This window comes from Salvelinus namaycush, unplaced genomic scaffold (assembly GCF_016432855.1).
Source record: "Salvelinus namaycush isolate Seneca unplaced genomic scaffold, SaNama_1.0 Scaffold15, whole genome shotgun sequence".
NCBI lineage: Eukaryota > Metazoa > Chordata > Actinopteri > Salmoniformes > Salmonidae > Salvelinus > Salvelinus namaycush.
In genome coordinates, this window is record NW_024058230.1 from 345,001 (window position 1) to 372,144 (window position 27,144).

A 27,144-nucleotide genomic window follows, 5' to 3' on the forward strand; every position below is an offset into this window, starting at 1 on the left:
AAGGCATTTTAATTAATTATATGAAGAGTGCCTTGGTCCTCCTTTCTTTTTGATGACCAATTCACCCTTTTTACCAAAGAGCACCTTCTATCTACCAAAATGTACTATTGTGTACCTTAGTAGCGCTTCCCTTCCTCCTCTTTCTACTAGTCCACAACTTTTATGTTTAAATGTCGTACGGTCATGTACTACACGTCTCAGACATAAATACACGGTGCTATTTAAAGAACATGACACCTGAAGGGGAATAGTACAGCTATTTCATTTCATCAACATGGTTGGATGTTCACTGAGCATAAACATGACATTGTTTCCTTTCTCACTTCTGTTTCATAAGACCAGAAATCTATTCTCAGACCTCTGTTGTGTATGTTTAATTTCTGTTCAAGGAAAATCTCATGTTTTTTCATCCACAGGTGGTCTCCCCATATCTCTCTGTAGAGAGACTCCCCCCCCCCCCCCCCCACCACCACCTTGCACCACACTGTCTGTCCTAAATGGCATCCTATGCTAAGTAGTGGACTATCAGAAATAGTGCACTATGTGGGACACAGCATGTTGTTTGGACAGACGACACACCCTCAAGTCACTGAGATAAGGTCAAAACTTATCTGAACAAAAATGAAAGGACTCTATTTTCAGACAATTGTCAAACACACGTTCATTTGCAATTTCGACCTGTTAAAACCTCTTGGCAATAGGGGGTGCTATTTGCACTTTGTAATAATTTCGTTCCCAAATTAAACTGCCTCGTACTCAATTCTTGCTCGTACAATATGCATATTATTATTACTATTGGATAGAAAACACTCTCTAGTTTCTAAAACCGTTTGAATTATTTCTCTGAGTGAAACAGAACTCATTCTGCAGCACATTTCCTGTCAGGAAGTGAGATTTCTGAAATCGAGGTCCCTGTTCTGGGGTCAGTTTATAAGTCCCCATGCAAGCTATGGGGCTACATGCACTGCATACGCCTTCCTCTAGATGTCAGTAAGTGGTGAGAATTTGAATGGAGTGGATTGCACCATCTGGGGCCCTATATAAGACCGTGGAACGGAAGTACCGTTCTTTTCAACGGGGCGCCTGGCGCAGCAGGGACATCACAATGGCGTCCTGCAAAGCTTTCGTTTTAGCAGTTCTATATCTCCGGTCATGTTTTTATTCGTTATAGTTGTTAAAGGTAGTTAATTTAAACCGACTTATAGCAGTTTATTTCAGTTTATTGCGATTTTCTGGGATTTCTTTGTGACGCGCTATCACCAGTTGGACACCTTACCGGCACATAGCTAACGTTAGCGGCTATTTCGACAGGACAAGAGGACATCTTTCAACCAAAAGACGATTGTTCTGGAGAAAGGACACCTTGCCCAAGATTCTGATGGAAGCTCAGCAAATAGTAAGCAGTCTTTATGCTGTTAATTCGTACTTATGTTGACAAATGTCAAATAATAATTTCCAATCTCCTTTGCACTAGCGTAGCCTCTTCTGTAGCCTGTCAACTATGTGTCTGTCTATCCCTGTTCTCTCCTCTCTGCACAGACCATACAAACGCTTCACACCGCGTGGCCGCGGCCACCCTAACCTGGTGGTCCCAGCGCGCACGACCCACGTGGAGTTCCAGGTCTCCGGCAGCCTCTGGAACTGCCGATCTGCGGCCAACAAGGCAGAGTTCATCTCAGCCTATGCTTCCCTCCAGTCCCTCGACTTCTTGGCACTGACGGAAACATGGATCACCACAGATAACACTGCCACTCCTACTGCTCTCTCCTCGTCTGCCCACGTGTTCTCGCACACCCCGAGAGCTTCTGGTCAGCGGGGTGGTGGCACCGGGATCCTCATCTCTCCCAAGTGGTCATTCTCTCTTTCTCCCCTTACCCATCTGTCTATCGCCTCCTTTGAATTCCATGCTGTCACAGTTACCAGCCCTTTCAAGCTTAACATCCTTATCATTTATCGCCCTCCAGGTTCCCTCGGAGAGTTCATCAATGAGCTTGATGCCTTGATAAGCTCCTTTCCTGAGGACGGCTCACCTCTCACAGTTCTGGGTGACTTTAACCTCCCCACGTCTACCTTTGACTCATTCCTTTCTGCCTCCTTCTTTCCACTCCTCTCCTCTTTTGACCTCACCCTCTCACCTTCCCCCCCTACTCACAAGGCAGGCAATACGCTTGACCTCATCTTTACTAGATGCTGTTCTTCCACTAACCTCATCGCAACTCCCCTCCAAGTCTCCGACCACTACCTTGTATCCTTTTCCCTCTCGCTCTCATCCAACACTTCCCACACTGCCCCTACTCGGATGGTATCGCGCCGTCCCAACCTTCGCTCTCTCTCCCCCGCTACTCTCTCCTCTTCCATCCTATCATCTCTTCCCTCTGCTCAAACCTTCTCTAACCTATCTCCTGACTCTGCCTCCTCAACCCTCCTCTCCTCCCTTTCTGCATCCTTTGACTCTCTATGTCCCCTATCCTCCAGGCCGGCTCGGTCCTCCCCTCCTGCTCCGTGGCTCGACGACTCATTGCGAGTTCACAGAACAGGGCTCCGGGCAGCCGAGCGGAAATGGAGGAAAACTCGCCTCCCTGCGGACCTGGCATCCTTTCACTCCCTCCTCTCTACATTTTCCTCTTCTGTCTCTGCTGCTAAAGCCACTTTCTACCACTCTAAATTCCAAGCATCTGCCTCTAACCCTAGGAAGCTCTTTGCCACCTTCTCCTCCCTCCTGAATCCTCCTCCCCCTCCCCCCACCCTCCTCCCTCTCTGCAGATGACTTCGTCAACCATTTTGAAAAGAAGGTCGACGACATCCGATCCTCGTTTGCTAAGTCAAACGACACCGCTGGTTCTGCTCACACTGCCCTACCCTGTGCTCTGACCTCTTTCTCCCCTCTCTCTCCAGATGAAATCTTGCGTCTTGTGACGGCCGGCCGCCCAACAACCTGCCCGCTTGACCCTATCCCCTCCTCTCTTCTCCAGACCATTTCCGGAGACCTTCTCCCTTACCTCACCTCGCTCATCAACTCATCCCTGACCGCTGGCTACGTCCCTTCCGTCTTCAAGAGAGCGAGAGTTGCACCCCTTCTGAAAAAACCTACACTCGATCCCTCCGATGTCAACAACTACAGACCAGTATCCCTTCTTTCTTTTCTCTCCAAAACTCTTGAACGTGCCGTCCTTGGCCAGCTCTCCTGCTATCTCTCTCAGAATGACCTTCTTGATCCAAATCAGTCAGGTTTCAAGACTAGTCATTCAACTGAGACTGCTCTTCTCTGTATCACGGAGGCGCTCCGCACTGCTAAAGCTAACTCTCTCTCCTCTGCTCTCATCCTTCTAGACCTATCGGCTGCCTTCGATACTGTGAACCATCAGATCCTCCTCTCCACCCTCTCCGAGTTGGGCATCTCCGGCGCGGCCCACGCCTGGATTGCGTCCTACCTGACAGGTCGCTCCTACCAGGTGGTGTGGCGAGAATCTGTCTCCTCACCACGTGCTCTCACCACTGGTGTCCCCCAGGGCTCTGTTCTAGGCCCTCTCCTATTCTCGCTATACACCAAGTCACTTGGCTCTGTCATAACCTCACATGGTCTCTCCTATCATTGCTATGCAGACGACACACAATTAATCTTCTCCTTTCCCCCTTCTGATGACCAGGTGGCGAATCGCATCTCTGCATGTCTGGCAGACATATCAGTGTGGATGACGGATCACCACCTCAAGCTGAACCTCGGCAAGACGGAGCTGCTCTTCCTCCCGGGGAAGGACTGCCCATTCCATGATCTCGCCATCACGGTTGACAACTCCATTGTGTCCTCCTCCCAGAGCGCTAAGAACCTTGGCGTGATCCTGGACAACACCCTGTCGTTCTCAAATAATATCAAGGCGGTGGCCCGTTCCTGTAGGTTCATGCTCTACAACATCCGCAGAGTACGACCCTGCCTCACACAGGAAGCGGCGCAGGTCCTAATCCAGGCACTTGTCATCTCCCGTCTGGATTACTGCAACTCGCTGTTGGCTGGGCTCCCTGCCTGTGCCATTAAACCCCTACAACTCATCCAGAACGCCGCAGCCCGTCTGGTGTTCAACCTTCCCAAGTTCTCTCACGTCACCCCGCTCCTCCGCTCTCTCCACTGGCTTCCAATTGAAGCTCGCATCCGCTACAAGACCATGGTGCTTGCCTACGGAGCTGTGAGGGGAACGGCACCTCAGTACCTTCAGGCGCTGATCAGGCCCTACACCCAAACAAGGGCACTGCGTTCATCCACCTCTGGCCTGCTCGCCTCCCTACCACTGAGGAAGTACAGTTCCCGCTCAGCCCAGTCAAAACTGTTCGCCGCTCTGGCACCCCAATGGTGGAACAAACTCCCTCACGACGCCAGGACAGCGGAGTCAATCACCACCTTCCGGAGACACCTGAAACCCCACCTCTTTAAGGAATACCTAGGATAGGATAAAGTAATCCTTCTGACCCCCCCCCCCCCCCCCCCCCCCTTAAAAGATTTAGATGCACTATTGTAAAGTGGCTGTTCCACTGGATGTCATAAGGTGAATGCACCAATTTGTAAGTCGCTCTGGATAAGAGCGTCTGCTAAATGACTTAAATGTAAATGTAAATGTAATAATTCCGCCATGAATTATGGTGCGGTCTCGCTTTAGCGCACGCTGTATTGCGCAGTAACGTTAATTTAAAAAATCTAACACAGCGATTGCATTAAGAACTAATTTGTCTTTCATTTGCTGTCCAACCTGTATTTTTTAGTCAAGTTTATGATTATTTATTGATTAGAATAGGTGCCTCTCCAAAGATTTCTCCCGACATTTTCTGGGCAGCTTGGCAACTTTTCTCATTGTATAACCACGATTTGTGCCGCTAAATATGCACATTTTCGAACAAACTCTATATGCATTGTGTAATATGATGTTATAGGACTGTCATCTGAAGAATTCTGAGAAGGTTAGTGAAAAAATTAATATATTTTGGTGGTTTATACGTTATCTTTATTTTTGGCTTGAATCAATGCTGTTGTGATGTTTGCTATTGTGGTAAGCTAATATAACGCTATATTGTGTTTTCGATGTAAAACACTTAGAAAATCTGAAATATTGTCTGGATTCACAAGATCTGTGTCTTTCATTTGCTGTACGCTGTGTATTTTTAAGAAATGTTTTATGATGAGTAATTAGGTAATACACGATGGTCTCTGTAGTTATTCTAGTCGCTTTGGTGAGAGTTGTGATGGTGGCTGCAATGGTAAACTATGATTTATACCTGAAATATGCAAATTTTTCTAACAAAACATATGCTATACAATAAATATGTTATCAGACTGTCATCTGATGAAGTTGTTTCTTGGTTAGTGGCTATTTATATCTTTATTTGGTCGAATTTGTGATAGCTACTGATGGAGTAAAAAACTGGTGGAGTAAAAAAAAGTGGTGTCTTTTGCTAACGTGGTTAGCTAATAGATTTACATATTGTGTCTTCCCTGTAAAACATTTTAAAAATCAGAAATGATGGCTGGATTCACAAGATGTGTATCTTTCATCTGGTGTCTTGGACTTGTGATTTAATGATATTTAGATGCTAGTATTTACTTGTGACGCTATGCTAGGCTATGCTAGTCAGCTTTTTTACTGATGGGGGTGCTCCCGGATCCGGGTTTGGGAGGAATTAGAGGTTAAAAGCCAGTGCTCTTCTGTTTTTCAAACCACTAGCGCCGGGATTGATAATTTACCTGCGTTAAATGAGTTTTCACTGAGATGGGAGCGGTGGCGATATCTGAGGTGTGTCCTTCAAAAGGTGTGCCAAAGGGCCAATTTCAGTATTCACTGGTGGGGATATTTAAGACCAACCAAAAGATGATCCACCCCTCTTTTTTTCAATTTTCGCCTAAAATGACATACCCAAATCTAACTGCCTGTAGCTCAGGCCCTGAAGCAAGGATATGAATATTCTTGGTACTATTTGAAAGGAAACACTTTGAAGTTTGTAGAAATGTGAAAGGAATGTAGGAGAATATAACACAATAGATCTGGTAAAAAAAATCATACAGAGAAGAAAAAATATATATATATGGTTTTTTTGTACCATCATCTTTGAAATGCAAAAGGCCATAATGTATTATTACAGCCCAGGTGCAATTTCGATTTTGGCCACTAGATGGCAGCAGTGTATGTGCACAGTTTGACTGATGCAATGAACCATTGCATTTCTGTTCAATTCTTTTTATCAAGACTGCCCAAGTGTGCCTAATTTGTTTATTAATAACTTTTCATGTTCAAAATTGGGCACTCTCCTCAAACAATAGCATGGTATTATTTCACTGTAATAGCTACTGTAAATTGGACAGTGCAGTTAGATTAACAAGAATTTAAGCTTTCTGCAAATATCGGGCATATCTATGTCTGGGAAATGTTCTAGTTACTTACAACCTCATGCTAATCGCATTAGCCTACGTTAGCTCAACCGTCCCGTGGAAGGGACACCACTCCCAAAGACATTTTAAGCAGTAATACAGTTGGTTATGGCATTGATGTTGACAAATGAAGCACTGCCTATCCATCCGTGACGCACAGTGCCCATAAGTATGCATATGGAACAAGCGAGATGTAGTTTTTAACATAGACTTTTTTTTTATTGTATTAAAAAACCAAGCATAGCCTCCCAATGGAACCCTGTCCCTATATCCTAGTGGGACCCTGTCCCTATATCTCAGAGGGACCCTGTCCCTATATCTCAGAGGGACCCTGTCCCTATATTCCAGTGGGACCCTGTCCCTATATCCCAGAGGGACCCTATCCCTATACCCCAAAGGGACCCTATCCCTATACCCCAAAGGGACCCTGTCCCTATATCCCAAAGGGACCCTGTCCCTATATCCCAGTGGGACCCTGTCCCTATATCCCAGTGGGACCCTGTCCCCATATCCTAGAGGGACCCTGTCCCTATACCCCAAAGGGACCCTATCCCTATACCCCAAAGGGACCCTGTCCCTATATCCCAGTGGGACCCTGTCCCTATATCCCAGTGGGACCCTGTCCCTATACCCCAGAGGGACCCTGTCCCTATATCCTAGTGGGACCCTGTCCCTATATCCCAGAGGGACCCTGTCCCTATACCCCAAAGGGACCCTATCCCTATACCCCAAAGGGACCCTGTCCCTATATCCCAAAGGGACCCTGTCCCTATATCCCAGTGGGACCCTGTCCCTATATCCCAGTGGGACCCTGTCCCTATACCCCAGAGGGACCCTGTCCCTATATAGTGGGACCCTGTCCCTATATCCCAGAGGGACCCTGTCCCTATATAGTGGGACCCTGTCCCTATATCTCAGTGGGACCCTGTCCCTATATCACAGTGGGACCCTGTCCCTATATCTTAGTGGGTCCCTGTCCCTATATCACAGTGGGACCCTGTCCCTATATCTCAGTGGGACCCTGTACCTATATAGTGGGACCCTGTCCCTATACCCCAGTGGGACCCTGTCCCTATATCACAGTGGGACCCTGTCCCTATACCCCAGTGGGACCCTGTCCCTATATCTCAGAGGGACCCTGTCCCTATACCCCTTTGGGACCCTGTCCCTAAATTCCAGTGGGACCCTGTCCCTATACCCCAGTGGGACCCTGTCCCTATATTCCAGTGGGACCCTGTCCCTATACCCCAGTGGGACCCTGTCCCTATATTCCAGTGGGACCCTGTCCCTATATTCCAGAGGGACCCTGTCCCTATACCCCAGTGGGACCCTGTCCCTATACCCCAAGTGGGACCCTGTCCCTATATCTCAGTGGGACCTTGTCCCAATACCCCAGTGGGACCCTGTCCCTATATCCCAGTGGGACCCTGTCCCTATACCCCAGAGGGACCCTGTCCCTATATTCCAGTGGGACCCTGTCCCTATATAGTGGGACCCTGTCCCTATATTCCAGTGGGACCCTGTCCCTATATCCCAGAGGGACCCTGTCCCTATACCCCAGAGGGACCCTGTCCCTATACTATAGTGGGACCCTGTCCCTATACCCCAGTGGGACCCTGTCCCTATACCCCAGTGGGACCCTGTCCCAATATCCCAGTGGGACCCTGTCCCTATATTCCAGTGGGACCCTGTCCCTATACCCTAGTGGGACCCTGTCCCTATATAGTGGGACCCTGTCCCTATATTCCAGTGGGACCTTGTCCCTATACCCCAGTGGGACCCTGTCCCTATATCCCAAAGGGACCCTGTCCCTATATTCTACACTACTTTTGACCAGAGCCCTATGAGCGAAATTATACTGTCGATATTGCATCTATAGGTTGATACAATAGTGTTGCCTTGTTGTCTATGATTTATGTTGAAGTGGTTTTTACATTCACAGTAATTTATATTGCTTCAGTAAAACTGCCACATTTTCAGAGTAGCTGAGGTAGGTATCAGTGGTGTGTATTCATGGTTGCCAAGGGAAGGCCAGGCTTCCCCCTAAAATTAACCAAGAAAAAAATAAAGAAACATAAAATCTTTAATCTCTTTGTGTTTTCATACATTTTCTTTCAATTCACAAGAGAGCGAAACAGCGCCCCTCTGTCTCTCTATGTGTAGCCCATCTATCTGATGCTGTCTGGTCAAAAAGAGTATGACATTGTTGCCGCCCGTAGCATTTAATGCAAGGGAAGCCAGCGAGCACTTGGCCTCCCTTGATAAAAAAAAAAAGTTTTAAATAATAGCCAATCAGCGTTGAGCTAAACGGAGTGAGCTCAACTGTGAATGGTCCTGGCACACCAACAAAAAGAAGTGTCAAGGGAAGCCAGTTTGGATTTGGCTTCAGTCCAATCACAGAGCAATACGTCATTGATAGAAACAACTTGAATTGTTGCATCTCGTTGTGTTGTTGTCCTCCCGTGGCTAGCTAGCTAACTAAAACTGACCCTTTCCTAAATTAGCCATGGATGAAGATAGGGATTTGGATTTGTGGTTTAACTTAATTCTCTGTACTGGCCAATGATTATAACGACAATTCTGATCCAACCATTAATTCATACATTGTTTTGCTCCTGGCCTGAGAGGATGGAAGTTCAATGTGTAGCTAGATGTAGAAGGCTAATGTTAACTAGCTAACGTTGTCCACGAATGGAAGTTAGTCTAGCGAGTAAGGATTTTAGCCAGGTAGCCTGGGACATCAAAAACTAAAAGCGGGTACTGTGTGATAGACCATTTAGTCAACATGAAAGAGAGGAGGAAGGCATTGACGTTTCTCTAGGGTGAGTCAACATGTTTTTCTGCTTGCACAAACGCACATACACGCACTCACACAGAAATCAGAACCATGGATAGCCACATCATATCTAGCTTACGTTGATCGGACTAAATTGTTTTTGGTATCTTTAAGTTGTCACTGTATTAGAGTAAACAGAGGTGATTTGATGATGTTGAAATGGTGCTGGAATAGTGGAGGCAGCTCCTGTTTTCTGTGTGACTTGCGGTAAAACTCTGTGGTTCTAAATCAATAGTTTTTAGTGATGCGAAAATGTTGGAAACATTAACTTTCTTGACCCCTGCAGTAGGTCATGTAACTCTTTGTTACATGTAATATTTGCTTTGTGGACTTCATCAGACAGATGTTGCTCTCCGGGTTTGGTGATGAAACAAAGGTGTGGTTGAATTTATTCTACCACTGTGTCTTCTTATTGTCTCGGCTTTTAGGCCTATATATCACGGTGTCAAGGCATATAAACTAACAGGTTACAGAGCAAACACACTTATCACAACACATATGTTGTAAAAAGGCTTTTGTGTTTTCTAATGCAAATTAATTACTTAAAAATCATACAATGTGATTTTCTGGATTTTTGTTTTAGATTCCGTCTCTCACAGTTGAAGTGTACCTATGATAAAAAAATGACAGACCTCTACATGCTTTGTAAGTAGGAAAACCTGCAAAATCGGCAGTGTATCAAATACTTGTTCTCCCTACTGTATCTATCTCTATCTATCTATCTATGTATCTATGTATCTATGTATCTATGTATCTATGTATGTATCTATCTATCTATCTATCTATCTATCTATCTATCTATCTATCTATCTATCTATCTATCCATCCATCCATCCATCCATCCATCCATCCATCCATCCATCCATCCATCCATCCATCCATCCATCCATCCATCTATCTATGTATCTATCTATCTATCTATCTATCTATCTATCTATCTATCTATCTATCTATCTATCTATCTATCTATCTATCTATCTATCTATCTATCTATCTATCTATCTATCTATCTATCTATCTATCTATCTCTACAGTGCCTTTAGAAAGTAGTCATACTCCTTCACTTATTCCACATTTTCATTGTGTTACAGCCTGAATTTAAAATGGATTACATATATGTTTCCCCCTCACCCATCTACACACACAATACCCCATAATGACAAAGTAAATATATGTTTATAGAAATATTTGCAAATGTATTGAAAATTAAATACAGAAATAACTAATTTATATAAGTATTCACACCCCTGAGTTAATACACGTTAGAATCACCTTTGGCAATAATTACAGCTGTGAGTCTTTCTGGGTAAGTCTCTAAGAGCTGTGAGTGTCTTTCTGGGTAAGTCTCTGAGAGCTGTGAGTCTTTCTGGGTAAGGCTCTAAGAGCTGTGAGTCTTTCTGGGTAAGTCTCTAAGAGCTGTGAGTCTTTCTGGGTAAGTCTCTAAGAGCTGTGAGTCTTTCTGGGTGAGTCTCTAAGAGCTGTGAGTCTTTCTGGGTGAGTCTCTAAGAGCTGTGAGTCTTTCTGGGTAAGTCTCTAAGAGCTGTGAGTCTTTCTGGGTAAGTCTCTAAGAGCTGTGAGTCTTTCTGGGTAAGTCTCTAAGAGCTGTGAGTCTTTCTGGGTAAGTCTCTAAGAGCTGTGAGTCTTTCTGGGTAAGTCTCTAAGAGCTGTGAGTCTTTCTGGGTAAGTCTCTAAGAGCTTTCTACACCTGGATTGTGCAACATTTGCCCATTATTCTTTTCAAACTTCTTCAAACTCGAAATGTTTGTTGATCATTGCTAGACAACCATTTTCAGATCTTGCCATAGATTTTCACGTAAATTTAATTCAAAACTGTATCTCGACTCAGGAACATTCACTGTCTTCTTGGTAAGCAACTCCAGTGTAGATTTGGCCTTGTGTTTTAGGTTATTGTCCTGCTGAAAGGTGAATTAATCTCCCAGTGTCTGGTGGAAAGCAGACTGAATCAGGTTTTCCTCTGGGATTTTGCCTGTGCTTAGCTCCATTCTGTTTATTTTTTTTATCCTGAAAAACTCCCCAGTCCTTAATGATTACAAGCATACCCATAACATGATGCAGCCACCACTATGTTTGAAAATATGAAAAGTGGTACTCAGTAATGTGTTGTATTGAATTTGCCCCAACCATAACACTTTGTATTCAGGACAAAAAGTTAATTGCTGTCCCTCATTTTTTGCAGTATTACTTTAGTGCCTTGTTGCAAACAGGATGCATGTTTTGGAATATTTGTATTCTGTACAGGCTTCCTTCTTTTCACTCTGTCATTTAGGTTAGTATTGTAGAGTAACTACAATGTTGTTGATCCATCCTCAGTTTTCTCCTATCACAGCCATTAAACTCTGTAACTGTTTTAAAGTCATCGTTGGCCTCATGGTGAAATCTCTCTGAGTGCTTTCCCTCCTCTACGGCAGCGTTTCCCAAACTCGGCACACCAAGAGGTGCACGTTTTAGGTTTTGCCCTGGCACTACACAGCTGATTCAAATAATCAACCAAATCATCAAGCTTTGATCATTTGAATCAGTTGTGTAGTGTTAGTGCAAAAACCAAAATGTCTACCACTTGGGGACCGAGGACTGAGTTTGGGAAACGCTGCTCTACGACAACTCTACGGGAAGGACGCCTGTATCTTGGTAGTGACTGAGTGTATTGATACACCATCCAACGTGTAATTAATAACTTCAACATGCTCAAAGGCATATTCAATATCTGTTCGTTTTTTTACCCATCTACCAAATCAAATCAAATGGTATTGGTCACAAACACGTGATTGTTATTGCAAGTGTAGTGAAATGCTTGTTCTTCTAGCTCTGACAGTGCAGTAAATATCTAACAAGTAATATCTAACAAATTACACAACATATACCCAGTACACACAAATCTAAGTAGGAATGAATTAAGACTATATACATATGGACGAGCGATGTCAGAGAGGAACGGACTAAAATACAGTAGAATAGAATACGGTATATACATATGAGATGAGTAAGGCAAGATTTGTACGCATTATTAAAGTGAATGAGATATCGTGGAATAGTACTTTTTTTTAAATCTACCAATAGGTGCCCTTCTTTGCGAGGCATTGGAAAACCTCCCTGGTCTTTGTGGTTGAATCTGTGTTTGAAATTCACCGGTCGACTGAGGAACCTTACAGATAATTGTATGTGTTGGGGTACAGAGATGAGGTAGTCATTCAAAAATCATGTTAAACACTAGTATAGAACACAGATTTAGTCCATGCAATTTATTGTGTGACTTGTTAAATTAATGTTTACTCCTGAACTTGTCATAACAAAGGAGTTGAATTCTTATTAACTCAACATTTCAGCTTTTCATTTTTAATTCATTTGTAAAAAATAAAATAAGTTAAAGTATAAATAATTCTACTTTGACATTATGTGGTATTGTGTGTAGGCCAGTGAAAATAAATCTCAATTTAAACAATTTTACCTTCAGGCTGTTAACAACAAAATGTGGAAAAAGTCTGAATACTTCCTGAAGGCACGTGTCTCTAAGATCTCCCTTGTAAAAGGGGTCTAATGACCTCAACAGAACGTGCTAGATAACCCAAACGGGACACAGTAGAGTAGAGATACATACCCAGAGAGAACCAGTAGACCAGACACACAGTAGAGATACATACCCAGAGAGAACCAGTAGACCAGACACACAGTAGAGATACATACCCAGAGAGAACCAGTAGACCAGACACACAGTAGAGTAGAGATACATACCCAGAGAGAACCAATAGACCAGACAGACAGTAGAGTAGAGATACATACCCAGAGAGAACCAGTAGACCAGACACACAGTAGAGATACATACCCAGAGAGAACCAGTAGACCAGACACACAGTAGAGATACATACCCAGAGAGAACCAGTAGACCAGACACACAGTAGAGTAGAGATACATACCCAGAGAGAACCAGTAGACCAGACACTCAGTAGAGTAGAGATACATACCCAGAGAGAACCAGTAGACCAGACACACAGTAGAGATACATACCCAGAGAGAACCAGTAGACCAGACACACAGTAGAGAAGAGATATATACCCAGAGAGAACCAGTAGACCAGACACACAGTAGAGATACATACCCAGAGAGAACCAGTAGACCAGACACACAGTAGAGATACATACCCAGAGAGAACCAGTAGACCAGACACACAGTAGAGATACATACCCAGAGAGAACCAGTAGACCAGACACACAGTAGAGATACATACCCAGAGAGAACCAGTAGACCAGACACACAGTAGAGATACATACCCAGAGAGAACCAGTAGACCAGACACACAGTAGAGATACATACCCAGAGAGAACCAGTAGACCAGACACACAGTAGAGTAGAGATACATACCCAGAGAGAACCAATAGACCAGACAGACAGTAGAGTAGAGATACATACCCAGAGAGAACCAGTAGACCAGACACACAGTAGAGATACATACCCAGAGAGAACCAGTAGACCAGACACACAGTAGAGATACATACCCAGAGAGAACCAGTAGACCAGACACACAGTAGAGTAGAGATACATACCCAGAGAGAACCAGTAGACCAGACACTCAGTAGAGTAGAGATACATACCCAGAGAGAACCAGTAGACCAGACACACAGTAGAGATACATACCCAGAGAGAACCAGTAGACCAGACACACAGTAGAGAAGAGATATATACCCAGAGAGAACCAGTAGACCAGACACACAGTAGAGATACATACCCAGAGAGAACCAGTAGACCAGACACACAGTAGAGATACATACCCAGAGAGAACCAGTAGACCAGACACACAGTAGAGATACATACCCAGATAGAACAGACACACAGTAGAGATACATACCCAGAGAGAACCAGTAGACCAGACACACAGTAGAGTAGAGATACATACCCAGAGAGAACCAGCAGACCAGACACACAGTAGAGATACATACCCAGAGAGAACCAGTAGACCAGACACACAGTAGAGATACATACCCAGAGAGAACCAGTAGACCAGACACACAGTAGAGATACATACCCAGAGAGAACCAGTAGACCAGACACACAGTAGAGATACATACCCAGAGAGAACCAATAGACCAGACACACAGCAGAGTAGAGATGATAACACATGATCCTCCAGCGGTAGGCTGGTAAAGGCTCCAGGGCTTCCAGGGTGTACATCCACACAGCACTGCTGGTTTGAGGTGCTCAGACTGGGAATACAGAGAAGACCAAACCCCTGAGGGTGTCAGAGAGACCCATCAGTACACATCTCTTCACAGTCTGGCTCTGGAAAGTCTCTAACGCATCCTCCCTTTCCCTCCCTGCTTTTCCCTCCCCTTTCTTGCTCGCCCCAGACCCCTACCTCTCTTTCTTTTTCCTCTCTGCTCTCTCTCTCTCTCTCATTCTTACTCCCTCTCCTTCTCTCTCTCTCTCTCTGCTCACTCTCTCTCTCTCTGCTCACTCTCTCATTCTTACTCTCTCCTTCTTTCTCCCTCTCTCTCTCTGCTCACTCTCACTCTCCTTCTTTCTCTCTCTCTCTGCTCACTCTCACTCTCCTTCTTTCTCCCTTTCTCTGCTCTCTCTCATTCTTTCTCCCTCTCTCTGCTCTCTCTCTCTCTCTCTCTCTCTCTCTCTCTCTCTCTCTCTCTCTCTCTCTCTCTCTCTCTCTCTCTCTCTCTCTCTCTCTCTCTCTCGTCTCTCGTGTCTCTCTCTCTCTCTGCCTCTCTCTCCAGGCATTGGGAGTTACAGTTCCTTTTCCTGTTTCCTCTTCATGTCAGGATGGGAGGAAAAGAAAAGCCTCCCAGTCTGAACAGAACAATGTCATAATTTTAATTACCATTCCTAGGCTACATCCCAAACAGCACCCTATCCCCTATTTAGTGCACTATGTTGGACCATAGGACTCTGGTGTAAAGTAGTGCACTACATAGGGAATAGGGTTCCATTTGGGATGTTTCCCTAAAGGCCACTTGGGGAGGGTCCTTAGAACAGTCCTACAGAATAATAATCTGTTAGGGAGTGTCCATTAGAGACCAGAAACATCCTTGGATACAGAAGTTCAGATACTGAACAAAAATATAAACGCAACATGCAACAATTTCAAACATTTTACTGAGATACAGTTCATATAAGGAAATGAGTCAATTGAAATAAATTCATTAGGCCCCTAATCTAGTGATTTCACATGACTGGGAATACAGATATGCATCTGTTGGTCACAGATACCTTGAAAAAAAAAGTAGGGTGATCTCTGCTGTTGATTGTGGCCTGTGGAATGTTGTCCCACTCCTCTTTAATGCCTGTGCTAAGTTGCTGGAAATTGGCGGGAACTGGAACACGCTGACGAACACATCGATCTAGAGCATCCCAAACATGCAGGAAGAACTGGGACATGTTCAGCTTCCAGGATTTGTGTACAGATCCTTGTGTGGCTGTGCATTATCATGCTGAAACATGAGGTGATGGCGGTGGATGAATGGCAGGACAATGGGGCCTCAGGATTTCGTCACGGTATCTCTGTGCATTCAAATTGCCATCGATAAAACGCAATTGTGTTCATTGTCTGTAGTTTATGTCTGCCCATACCATAACCGCTTGCCCACACGACGCCATACACAAGGTCTGCTGTTGTGAGGCCAGTTGGACGTATTGCCAAATTCTCTAAAACGACGTCGGAAACTGCTTATGATAGAGAAATGAACATTCAATTCTCTGCCAACAGTTCTGGTGGACATTCCTGCAGTCAGCATGCCAATTGCACGCTCCCTCTAAACTTCAGACATCTGTGGCATTGTGTTGTGTGACAAACCTGCACATTTTAGAGTGGCCTTTTATTCTCCCCAGCACAAGGTGCACCTGTGTAATGATCATGCTGTTTAATCAGCTTCTTGGTATGCCACACCTGTCAGGTGGACGGATTATCTTGGTAAAGGAGAAATGCTCACAAATAGGGAGGTTAACAAATTTGTGGACAATATTTTAGAGAAATAAGCTTTTTGTTCGTATAGAACATTTCTGGGATCTTTTATTTAAACTCATGAAACATGGGACCAACACTTTACATGTGTTTATATTTTTGTTCAGTATATATGTACACAGTTGAAGTCGGAAGTTCACATACACCTTAGCCAAATGCATTCTAACTCAGTTTTTCACAATTCCTGACATTTAATCCAAGTAAAAATTCCCTGTCTTAGGTCAGTTAGGATCACAACTTTATTTTAAGAATGTGAAATGTCAGAATAATAGTAGAGAGAATGATTTATTTCAGCTTTCATTTCTTTCATCACATTCCCAGGGGGTCAGAAGTTTACATACACTCAATTAGTATTTGGTAGCATTGCCTTTAAATTGTTTAACTTGGGTCAAACATTTTGGGTAGCCTTCCACAATCTTCCTACAATAAGTTGGGTGAATTTTGGCCCATTCCTCCTAACAGAGCTGGTGTAACTGAGTCAGGTTTGTAGGCCTCCTTGCTCGCACACGCTTTTTCAGTTCTGCTCACACATTTTCTATAGGATTGAGGTCAGGGCTTTGTGATGGCCACTCCAATATCTTGACTTTGTTGTCCTTAAGCCAATTTGCCACAACTTTGGAAGTATGCTTGGGGTCATTGTCCATTTGGAAGACCCATTTGCGACCAAGCTTTAACTTCCTGACAGTCCCTCCTGCAGCAAAGCACCCCCACAACATGATGCTGCCATCCCCGTGCTTCACGGTTGGGATGGTGTTCTTCGACTTGCAAGCCTCCCCCTTGTCACTCCAAACATAACGATGGTCATTATGGCCAAACAATTCTATTGTTGTTTCATCATACCAAAAGAGATTTCTCCAAAAAGTACGATCTTTGTCCCCATGTGCAGTTGCAAACCGTAGTCTGGCTTTTTTACGGCGGTTTTGGAGCAGTGGCTTCTTCCTTGCTGAGCGGCCTTTCAGGTTATGTTGATATAGGACTCGTTTTACTGTGGATATAGATACTTTTGTACCTGTTTCCTCCAGCATCTTCACAAGGTCTTTTGCTGTTCTGGGATTGATTTGCACTTTTTTCACCAAAGTACGTTCATCTCTAGGAGACAGAACGCATCTCCTTCCTGAGCGGTATGACGGATGCGTGGTCCCATGGTGTTTATACTTAGATGAACGTGGTAACTTCAGGCGTTTGGAAATTGCTCCCAAGGATGAACCAGACTTGTGGAGGTCTACAATTATTTTTCTGAGGTCTTGGCGGATTTCTTTTGATTTTCCCATGATGACAAGCAAAGAGGCACTGAGTTTGAAGGTAGGCCTTGAAATACAGTGGGGCAAAAAAGTATTTAGTCAGCCACCAATTGTGCAAGTTCTCCCACTTAAAAAGATGAGAGAGGCCTGTAATTTTCATCATAGGTACACTTCAACTATGACAGACAAAATGAGAAAAGAAAATCCAGAAAATCACATTGTAGGATTTTTAATGAATTTATTTGCAAATTATGGTGGAAAATAAGTATTTGGTCACCTACAAACAAGCAAGATTTCTGGCTCTCACAGACCTGTAACTTCTTCTTTAAGAGGCTCCTCTGTCCTCCACTCGTTACCTGTATTAATGGCACCTGTTTGAACTTGTTATCAGTATAAAAGACACCTGTCCACAACCTCAAACAGTCACACTCCAAACTCCACTATGGCCAAGACCAAAGAGCTGTCAAAGGACACCAGAAACAAAATTGTAGACCTGCACCAGGCTGGGAAGACTGAATCTGCAATAGGTAAGCAGCTTGGTTTGAAGAAATCAACTGTGGGAGCAATTATTAGGAAATGGAAGACATACAAGACCACTGATAATATCCCTCGATCTGGGGCTCCACGCAAGATCTCACCCCGTGGGGTCAAAATGATCACAAGAACGGTGAGCAAAAATCCCAGAACCACACGGGGGGACCTAGTGAATGACCTGCAGAGAGCTGGGACCAAAGTAACAAAGCCTACCATCAGTAACACACTACGCCGCCAGGGACTCAAATCCTGCAGTGCCAGACGTGTCCCCCTGCTTAAGCCAGTACATGGCCAGGCCCGTCTGAAGTTTGCTAGAGAGCATTTGGATGATCCAGAAGAAGATTGGGAGAATGTCATATGGTCAGATGAAACCAAAATAGAACTTTTTGGTAAAAACTCAACTCGTCGTGTTTGGAGGACAAAGAATGCTGAGTTGCATCCAAAGAACACCATACCTACTGTGAAGCATGGGGGTGGAAACATCATGCTTTGGGGCTGTTTTTCTGCAAAGGGACCAGGACGACTGATCTGTGTAAAGGAAAGAATGAATGGGGCCATGTATCGTGAGATTTTGAGTGAAAACCTCCTTCCATCAGCAAGGGCATTGAAGATGAAACGTGGCTGGGTCTTTCAGCATGACAATGATCCCAAACACACCGCCCAGGCAACAAAGGAGTGGCTTCGTAAGAAGCATTTCAAGGTCCTGGAGTGGCCTAGCCAGTCTCCAGATCTCAACCCCATAGAAAATCTTTGGAGGGAGTTGAAAGTCCATGTTGCCCAGCAACAGCCCCAAAACATCACTGCTCTAGAGGAGATCTGCATGGAGGAATGGGCCAAAATACCAGCAACAGTGTGTGAAAACCTTGTGAAGACTTACAGAAAACGTTTGACCTCTGTCATTGCCAACAAAGGGTATATAAAAAAGTATTGAGATAAACTTTTGTTATTGACCAAATACTTATTTTCCACCATAATTTGCAAATAAATTCATAAAAAATCCTACAATGTGATTTTCTGGATTTTTTTCTTCTCATTTTGTCTGTCATAGTTGAACTGTACCTATGATGAAAATTACAGGCCTCTCTCATCTTTTTAAGTGGGAGAACTTGCACAATTGGTGGCTGACTAAATACTTTTTTGCCCCACTGTACATCCACAGGTACACCTCCAATTGACTCAAATTATGTCAATCAGCCTATCAGAAGCTTCTAAAGCCATGACATAATTTTCTGGAATTTTCCCAGCTGTTTAAAGACACAGTCAACTTAGTGTATGTAAACTTCTGACCCACTGGAATTGTGATACAGTGAATTATAAGTGAAATAATCTGTCTGTAAACAATTGTTGCAAAAATAACTTGTGTCATGCACAAAGTAGATGTCCTAATCGACTTGCCGAAACTATAGTTTGTTAACAAGAAATTTGTGGAGTGGTTGAAAGACGAGTTTTAATGACTCCAACCTAAGTGTATGTAAACTTCCGACTTCAACTGTATTTATTTATATACGGTGGCCTATGTTCCCTCAGGAGTAAGTCAATAGTTTATATATATTTATTTATATACGGTAGCCTATGTTCCTTTAGGAGTAAGTCAATAGTTTATATATATTTATTTATATACGGTGGCCTATGTTCCCTCAGGAGTAAGTCAATAGTTTATATATTTATTTATATACGGTGGCCTATGTTCCCTCAGGAGTAAGTCAATAGTTTATATATATTTATTTATATACGGTGGCCTATGTTCCCTCAGGAGTAAGTCAATAGTTTCTATATATTTATTTATATACGGTGGCCTATGTTCCCTCAGGAGTAAGTCAATAGTTTATATATATTTATTTATATACGGTGGCCTATGTTCCCTCAGGAGTAAGTCAATAGTTTCTATATATTTATTTATATACGGTGGCCTATGTTCCCTCAGGAGTAAGTCAATAGTTTATATATAAGCAGGAACCCACTGACTCACTGTGGTTTCCTGACACTCGCAGGTTGCCCAGTTCTGACACCAGGGTAGTGTTAGTAAAAACTCTAGCAGCCTGTAAATTCAATATCATTTCAATTTAAAAGCTTTATTGGCATGGGAAACATATGTTTACAATGTTAAAGCAAGTTTAGTAGATAATAAACAATAAAAAATTAACTGTAAACATTACACTTACAAAAAAGTTCCAAAAGAATAAATACATTTCAAATGTCGTATTATGTCTATATAAAGTGTTGTAATGACGTGCAAATAGTTAAAGTATAAAAGGGAAAATAAATAAACATATATATTGTTTGTATTTACAATGGTATTTGTTCTTCACTTTTTGCCCTTTTCTTGTGGCAACAGGTCACAAATCTTGCTGCTGTGATGGCACACTGTGGTATTTCACCCAGTAGATATGGGATTTTATCAAAATTCGGTTTGTTTTTTATTTCTTTGTGGGTCTGTGTAATCTTAGGGAAATATATGTCTATAATATGGTCAGACATTTGACAGGTTAGGAAGGGCAGCTCAGTTTCCACCTCATTTTGTGGGCAGTGTGCACATAGCCTGTCTTCTCTTGAGAGCCAGGTCTGCCTATGGTGGCCTTCTCAATAGCAAGGCTATGCTCACTGAGTCTGTACATAGTCAAAGATTTCCTTAAATTTGGTTCAGTCACAGTGGTCAGGTATTCTGCCACTGTGTACTCTCTGTTTAGGGACAAATAGCATTCTACTTTGCTCAGTTTTTTGGTAAATTCTTTCCAATGTGTCAAGTAATTATCTTTTTGTTTTCTCATGATTTGGTTGGGTCTAATTGTGTTGCTGTCCTGGGGCTCTGTGGGGTCTATTTGTGTTTGTGAACAGAGCCCCAGGACCAGCTTGCTTAGGGGACTCTTCTCCAGGTTCGTCTCTCTGTAGGTGACGGCTTTGTTATGGAATGTTTGTGAATTGCTTCCTTTTAGGTGGTTGTAGAATTTTATTGCTCTTTTCTGAATTTTGATCATTAGCGGGTATCGGCCTAATTCTGCTCTGCATGCATTATTTGGTGTTCTAAGTTGTATACGGAAGATATTTTTTCAGAATTCTACGTGCAGAGTCTCAATTTGGTGTTTGTCCCATTTAGTGAATTCTTGATTGGTGAGCGGACCCCAGACCTCACAACCATAAAGGGCAATGGGTTCTATAACTGATTCAAGTATTTTTAGCCAGATCCTAATTGGTATGTTGAACTGTATGTTCCTTTTGATGGCATAGAATTCCCTTCTTGCCTTGTCTCTCAGATCGCTCACAGCTTTGTTGAAGTTGCCTGTGGCGCTGATGTTTAGGCCAATGTATGTATAGTTTTTTTGTGTGCTCTAGGGCAACGGTGTCTAGATGAAATTTGTATTTGTGGTCCTGGCGACTGGACCTTTTTTGGAACACCATTATTTTGGTCTTACTGAGATTTACTGTCAGGGCCCAGGTCTGGCAGAATCTGCGCAAAAGATCTAGGTGCTGCTGTAGGCCCTCCTTGGTTGGGGACAGAAGCACCAGATCATCAGCAAACAGTAGACATTTGACTTCAGAATCTAGTATGGTGAGGCTGGGTGCTGCAGACTGTTCTAGTGCCCTCGCCAATTAATTTACATATGTTGAAGAGGGTGGGGTTTAAGCTGCATCCCTGCCTCACCCCATGACCCTGTGGAAAGAAATGTGTATTTTGCCTATTTTAACCGCACACTTGTTGTTTGTGTACATGGATTTTATAATGTTGTATGTTTTTCCCCCAACACCACTTTGTATAGCAGACCCTCATGCCAAATTGAGTCACAGGCTTTTTTGAAATCAACAAAGCATGAGAAGACTTTGCCTTTGTTTGTTTGTTTGTCAATTAGGATGTGCAGGGTGAATACGTGGTCTGTCGTACGATAATTTGGTAAAAAGACAATTTGACATTTGCTCAGTACATTGTTTTCACTAGGAAATGTACGAGTCTGCTGTTAATGATAATGCAGAGGATTTTCCCAAGGTTAGTCCCTCACCATTATTCACCCAGCTGTAGCATATAGACCCTCACCATTATTCACCCAGCTGTAGCAGATCCCTCACCAGACATGTGTATTGAGTAAGAGCTCCGCCCTGATCTCCCCTCGCCACTCTATCAAGCCAGAGTTCAGCTCCCTGAAGCTGGAAATCCCCTGAGGCATCTGCTGCTCACCCAAACCCAACTGAGGAATGGTGTGTGTGTGTGTGTGTGTGTGTGTGTGTGTGTGTGTGTGTGTGTGTGTGTGTGTGTGTGTCCTGGCTCCTGTCCTGCTCCAGACAGGCTAAGGAGGCTCTCTTTCCCTTGGCCCCCAGACACGTGCACACACACACACACACACACACACACACACACACACACACACACACACACACACACACACACACACACACACACACACACACACAGAGACAAAGACAAACACACACAAAGAGTGGTGGGGTGGAGAAACTGGGCTGAGCTGAGGAACACTGGGCAGCACACCATCCTGGCCCTCTGGCTGATAAAGCGGGGAGGAAACCAATAGCCTTAAAACAATAGTGTTATCAGCAGGCTGTGGAGTTCCTGTCCAACGTTAACCCCTACTGACCCAACACTGAGCTGTTACAACCCCTGTTGACCCAACACTGAGCTGTTACAACCCCTACTGACCCAACACTGAGCTGTTACAACCCCTACTGACCCAACACTGAGCTGTTACAACCCCTACTGACCCAACACTGAGCTGCTACAACCCCTACTGACCCAACACTGAGCTGTTACAACCCTTACTGACCCAACACTGAGCTGTTACAACCCTTACTGACCCAACACTGAGCTGTTACAACCCTTACTGACCCAACACTGAGCTGTTACAACCCCTACTGACCCAACACTGAGCTGTTACAACCCCTGTTGACCCAACACTGAGCTGTTACAACCCTTACTGACCCAACACTGAGCTGCTACAACCCCTACTGACCCAACACTGAGCTGTTACAACCCCTACTGACCCAACACTGAGCTGTTACAACCCCTGTTGACCCAACACTGAGCTGTTACAACCCCTGTTGACCCAACACTGAGCTGTTACAACCCCTACTGACCCAACACTGAGCTGTTACAACCCCTACTGACCCAACACTGAGCTGTTACAACCCCTGTTGACCCAACACTGAGCTGTTACAACCCTTACTGACCCAACACTGAGCTGTTACAACCCCTGCTGACCCAACACTGAGCTGTTACAACCCTTACTGACCCAACACTGAGCTGTTACAACCCCTACTGACCCAACACTGAGCTGTTACAACCCCTACTGACCCAACACTGAGCTGCTACAACCCTTACTGACCCAACACTGAGCTGTTACAACCCCTACTGACCCAACACTGAGCTGCTACAACCCCTACTGACCCAACATTGAGCTGTTACAACCCCTACTGACCCAACACTGAGCTGTTACAACCCTTACTGACCCAACACTGAGCTGTTACAACCCCTACTGACCCAACACTGAGCTGTTACAACCCCTGCTGACCCAACACTGAGCTGTTACAACCCCTACTGACCCAACACTGAGCTGCTACAACCCCTACTGACCCAACACTGAGCTGTTACAACCCCTACTGACCCAACACTGAGCTGTTACAACCCTTACTGACCCAACACTGAGCTGTTACAACCCTTACTGACCCAACACTGAGCTGTTACAACCCCTACTGACCCAACACTGAGCTGTTACAACCCCTGTTGACCCAACACTGAGCTGTTACAACCCCTGTTGACCCAACACTGAGCTGTTACAACCCCTGTTGACCCAACACTGAGCTGTTACAACCCCTACTGACCCAACACTGAGCTGCTACAACCCTTACTGACCCAACACTGAGCTGTTACAACCCCTGTTGACCCAACACTGAGCTGTTACAACCCCTACTGACCCAACACTGAGCTGTTACAACCCCTGTTGACCCAACACTGAGCTGTTACAACCCTTACTGACCCAACACTGAGCTGTTACAACCCCTGCTGACCCAACACTGAGCTGTTACAAACCCTACTGACCCAACACTGAGCTGTTACAACCCCTACTGACCCAACACTGAGCTGTTACAACCCCTACTGACCCAACACTGAGCTGTTACAACCCCTACTGACCCAACACTGAGCTGTTACAACCCTTACTGACCCAACACTGAGCTGTTACAACCCCTACTGACCCAACACTGAGCTGTTACAACCCCTACTGACCCAACACTGAGCTGTTACAACCCCTGCTGACCCAACACTGAGCTGTTACAACCCCTGCTGACCCAACACTGAGCTGTTACAACCCCTGTTGACCCAACACTGAGCTGTTACAACCCCTACTGACCCAACACTGAGCTGTTACAACCCCTGTTGACCCAACACTGAGCTGTTACAACCCCTACTGACCCAACACTGAGCTGTTACAACCCCTGTTGACCCAACACTGAGCTGTTACAACCCCTACTGACCCAACACTGAGCTGTTACAGCAGGGGGAGTTGACAGCCACAGCCTGTTAGAGCATGTGAAAGCTTTAAACATGTTAAGTACTGTTAGGGACATGTTAAGTACTGTTTAGGGACATGTTAAGTACTGTTAGGGACATGTTAAGTACTGTTAGGGACATGTTAACTACTGTTTAGGGACATGTTAAGTACTGTTAGGGAAATGTTAAGTACTGTTAGAGACATGTTAAGTACTGTTTAGGGACATGTTAAGTACTGTTAGGGACATGTTAACTACTGTTTAGGGACATGTTAAGTACTGTTAGGGAAATGTTAAGTACTGTTAGAGACATGTTAAGTACTGTTTAGGGACATGTTAAGTACTGTTAGGGACATGTTAAGTACTGTTTAGGGACATGTTAAGTACTGTTAGGGAAATGTTAAGTACTGTTAGAGACATGTTAAGTACTGTTAGGGACATGTTAAGTACTGTTAGGGACATGTTAAGTACTGTTTAGGGACATGTTAAGTACTGTTAGGGAAATGTTAAGTACTGTTTAGGGACATGTTAAGTACTGTTAGGGACATGTTAAGTACTGTTTAGTGTTACGTTCCCCAGTTTCTGTGTTCTGTTTTGTATTTGAGTGTGTGTGTTTCAGGAGATGGCTTCCTGAAATACTCCCCAACCAGCTGATTGGTCGACCCCAGGCTAATTGGTGATTGGAGCTGACCCCGCCCCCTCGTCAAGAAGCAGCTGACTAATTAACATTGCCACCTGAAGATATAAAAACCAGTGTTCTGTTCAGTAGAGAGGAGATTGGAGAGAGAGGAGAGGAGATGAGATAAGGAGTAGAGATTTGGAGATTGAGAGAGAGAAAAATTAGATTGTGATATAGTGTTGGTTGTGTATCAGAAAGTGTGGTATGTACTGTTGTTGTTGGTAGCAGTTTTGCTATGTCCTGTGTTTGTGAGTGTTTGTGAAATCGTTAATAATTACTCTGTTTCATTTGTTCCCAGGGGGGAAGGAGAAGGCACTTTGGGAGTGCTTAGGCAAGAGTCCCGCGGGCATACATATACCCGTAGTATATTTACTGTCTAGGCACACTAGGTAAGACCTGGGCGGACCACCACCTGTATTTTGGTTAGGGCACCAGGTGGTGCTAAGTTAGGTAAGTTAAGTGGGTAGGCAGGTTAGATAGGAGAGGGGGAACTTTAATATTTACTTTCTTTGCTTTGGTTCCGTCCAGCCCCTTTTCCCCATATTACCGTGTAAGAAAATAAATCTTAGTAAACGGTAAATTCTGTTTTTGTGTCATCCTTGCTCGCACCTACAGTCCATACCTCTTGCACTTCAGAGAGTTGAGTTGTAGCAGGGAGTTGCGTTCCCTCTTCTCAGAGGCGTGCGTAACATAATGGGGGCTCATCCGGGATTCCATTAAACCCACCGGACCCTGCTGCACTGAGCTCTCTGTGGTTAGTGATTGAGGTGTGATGGTAGGTTGTGAGTTTGGATGACTTGTTTAGTTTGTGTATTCAGTAGATTGTTGTGTACAAGATGGCTGCCTCAGCCATCTCCAAGTTCATTGAAGCGCCCTCTATTGATTGTTTGGTGAAGTTTCGAAAAGTAGACCTTTTAGCTATAGCTGACCATTATGGATTTGTTATCCCTGAGAAAGCCCTAAAGGCTGAGCTTTTGGTGCTAGTCAGGGAGGGTTTAGTGAGAGAAAGAATTCTCTCATTGCAAGGAGAGGAGACGGGTAGACCTTCCGATGTCAAGTCGGAGGACAGGGCGGAGGAAGGGGTTGCTCGTACCCCCTTTACATTGCCTCGATTCGATCCTTTATCTTCTGCTTCAGGTCGTTCAGACGGGACCGCTAGGCTAAAGGTGAGGCTGGCCCGGTTAGAAATGGAGCAAAAAGATAAAGAGAGACAAATGCATTTTGATCTTGAAATAAGGAAAATAGAAGCCGACAAGGAGGTGAGGATCCGACAACTGGAGCTAGAAGCTGGCTCCGGTACGACTCCAAAAGCTGCTCATCATCAAGCCCACTTTGATGTAAGTAAAAATATCGCTTTAGTCCCACCATTCCGAGAGTCGGAAGTTGATTCCTATTTCTCTGCGTTTGAGCGTGTGGCCGCTGCGCTGCACTGGCCACTTGAGGTTTGGCCGCTCCTGTTACAATGTAAATTGTCTGGGAAAGCCCAGGAAGTAGTAGCTGCTCTCTCGCTGGAAGACAGTTTACATTACGAAACAGTTAAAACTACCGTGTTGCGGGCGTATGAGTTGGTGCCTGAAGCTTATAGACAGCGCTTCAGGAACCACAAGAAACCCTCTCACCGTACTTTTGTTGAGTTTGCTAGGGACAAAGAGTCTCTGTTTAATCGATGGTGTTCAGCCAGCAAAGCTAACACATTTGCTGATATTCGGGAGTTGATGCTGTTGGAGGATTTTAAAAGCAACCTCCCTGATAGAATTGTAGTTCATTTAAATGAACAGAAAGTGGTGACTTTGGCCCAGGCAGCAGTGTTGGCAGATGAGTATGCTTTGACACACAAGACTGTCTTTGGTGCACCTCGTTTTGAAGGTAGACTGATTACGTCATCAGTGCCTCGTTCAGGTCGCTTTTCCTCTGACAAGCCTTTTCAAGAAATCCGTGAATGTTTTTACTGTCACCAAAAGGGTCACGTGATTG

General features: G+C 44.3%; 1 protein-coding gene across 2 annotated transcripts in view; it reads right to left on the minus strand.

The window, feature by feature from the left end:
* tek (TEK tyrosine kinase, endothelial) overlaps positions 1 to 14,530 on the minus strand; it is a 68,001-nt gene extending 53,471 nt beyond the window's left edge. For both annotated transcript variants that reach the window (XM_038983172.1, XM_038983171.1), the window contains exon 1: positions 14,327 to 14,530. In XM_038983172.1, the coding sequence (XP_038839100.1) occupies positions 14,327 to 14,429 (103 nt within the window). In that variant the 5' untranslated portion in view covers positions 14,430 to 14,530. The remainder of the gene's footprint in view (positions 1 to 14,326) is intronic.
* Positions 14,531 to 27,144: the final 12,614 nt, after the last annotated feature.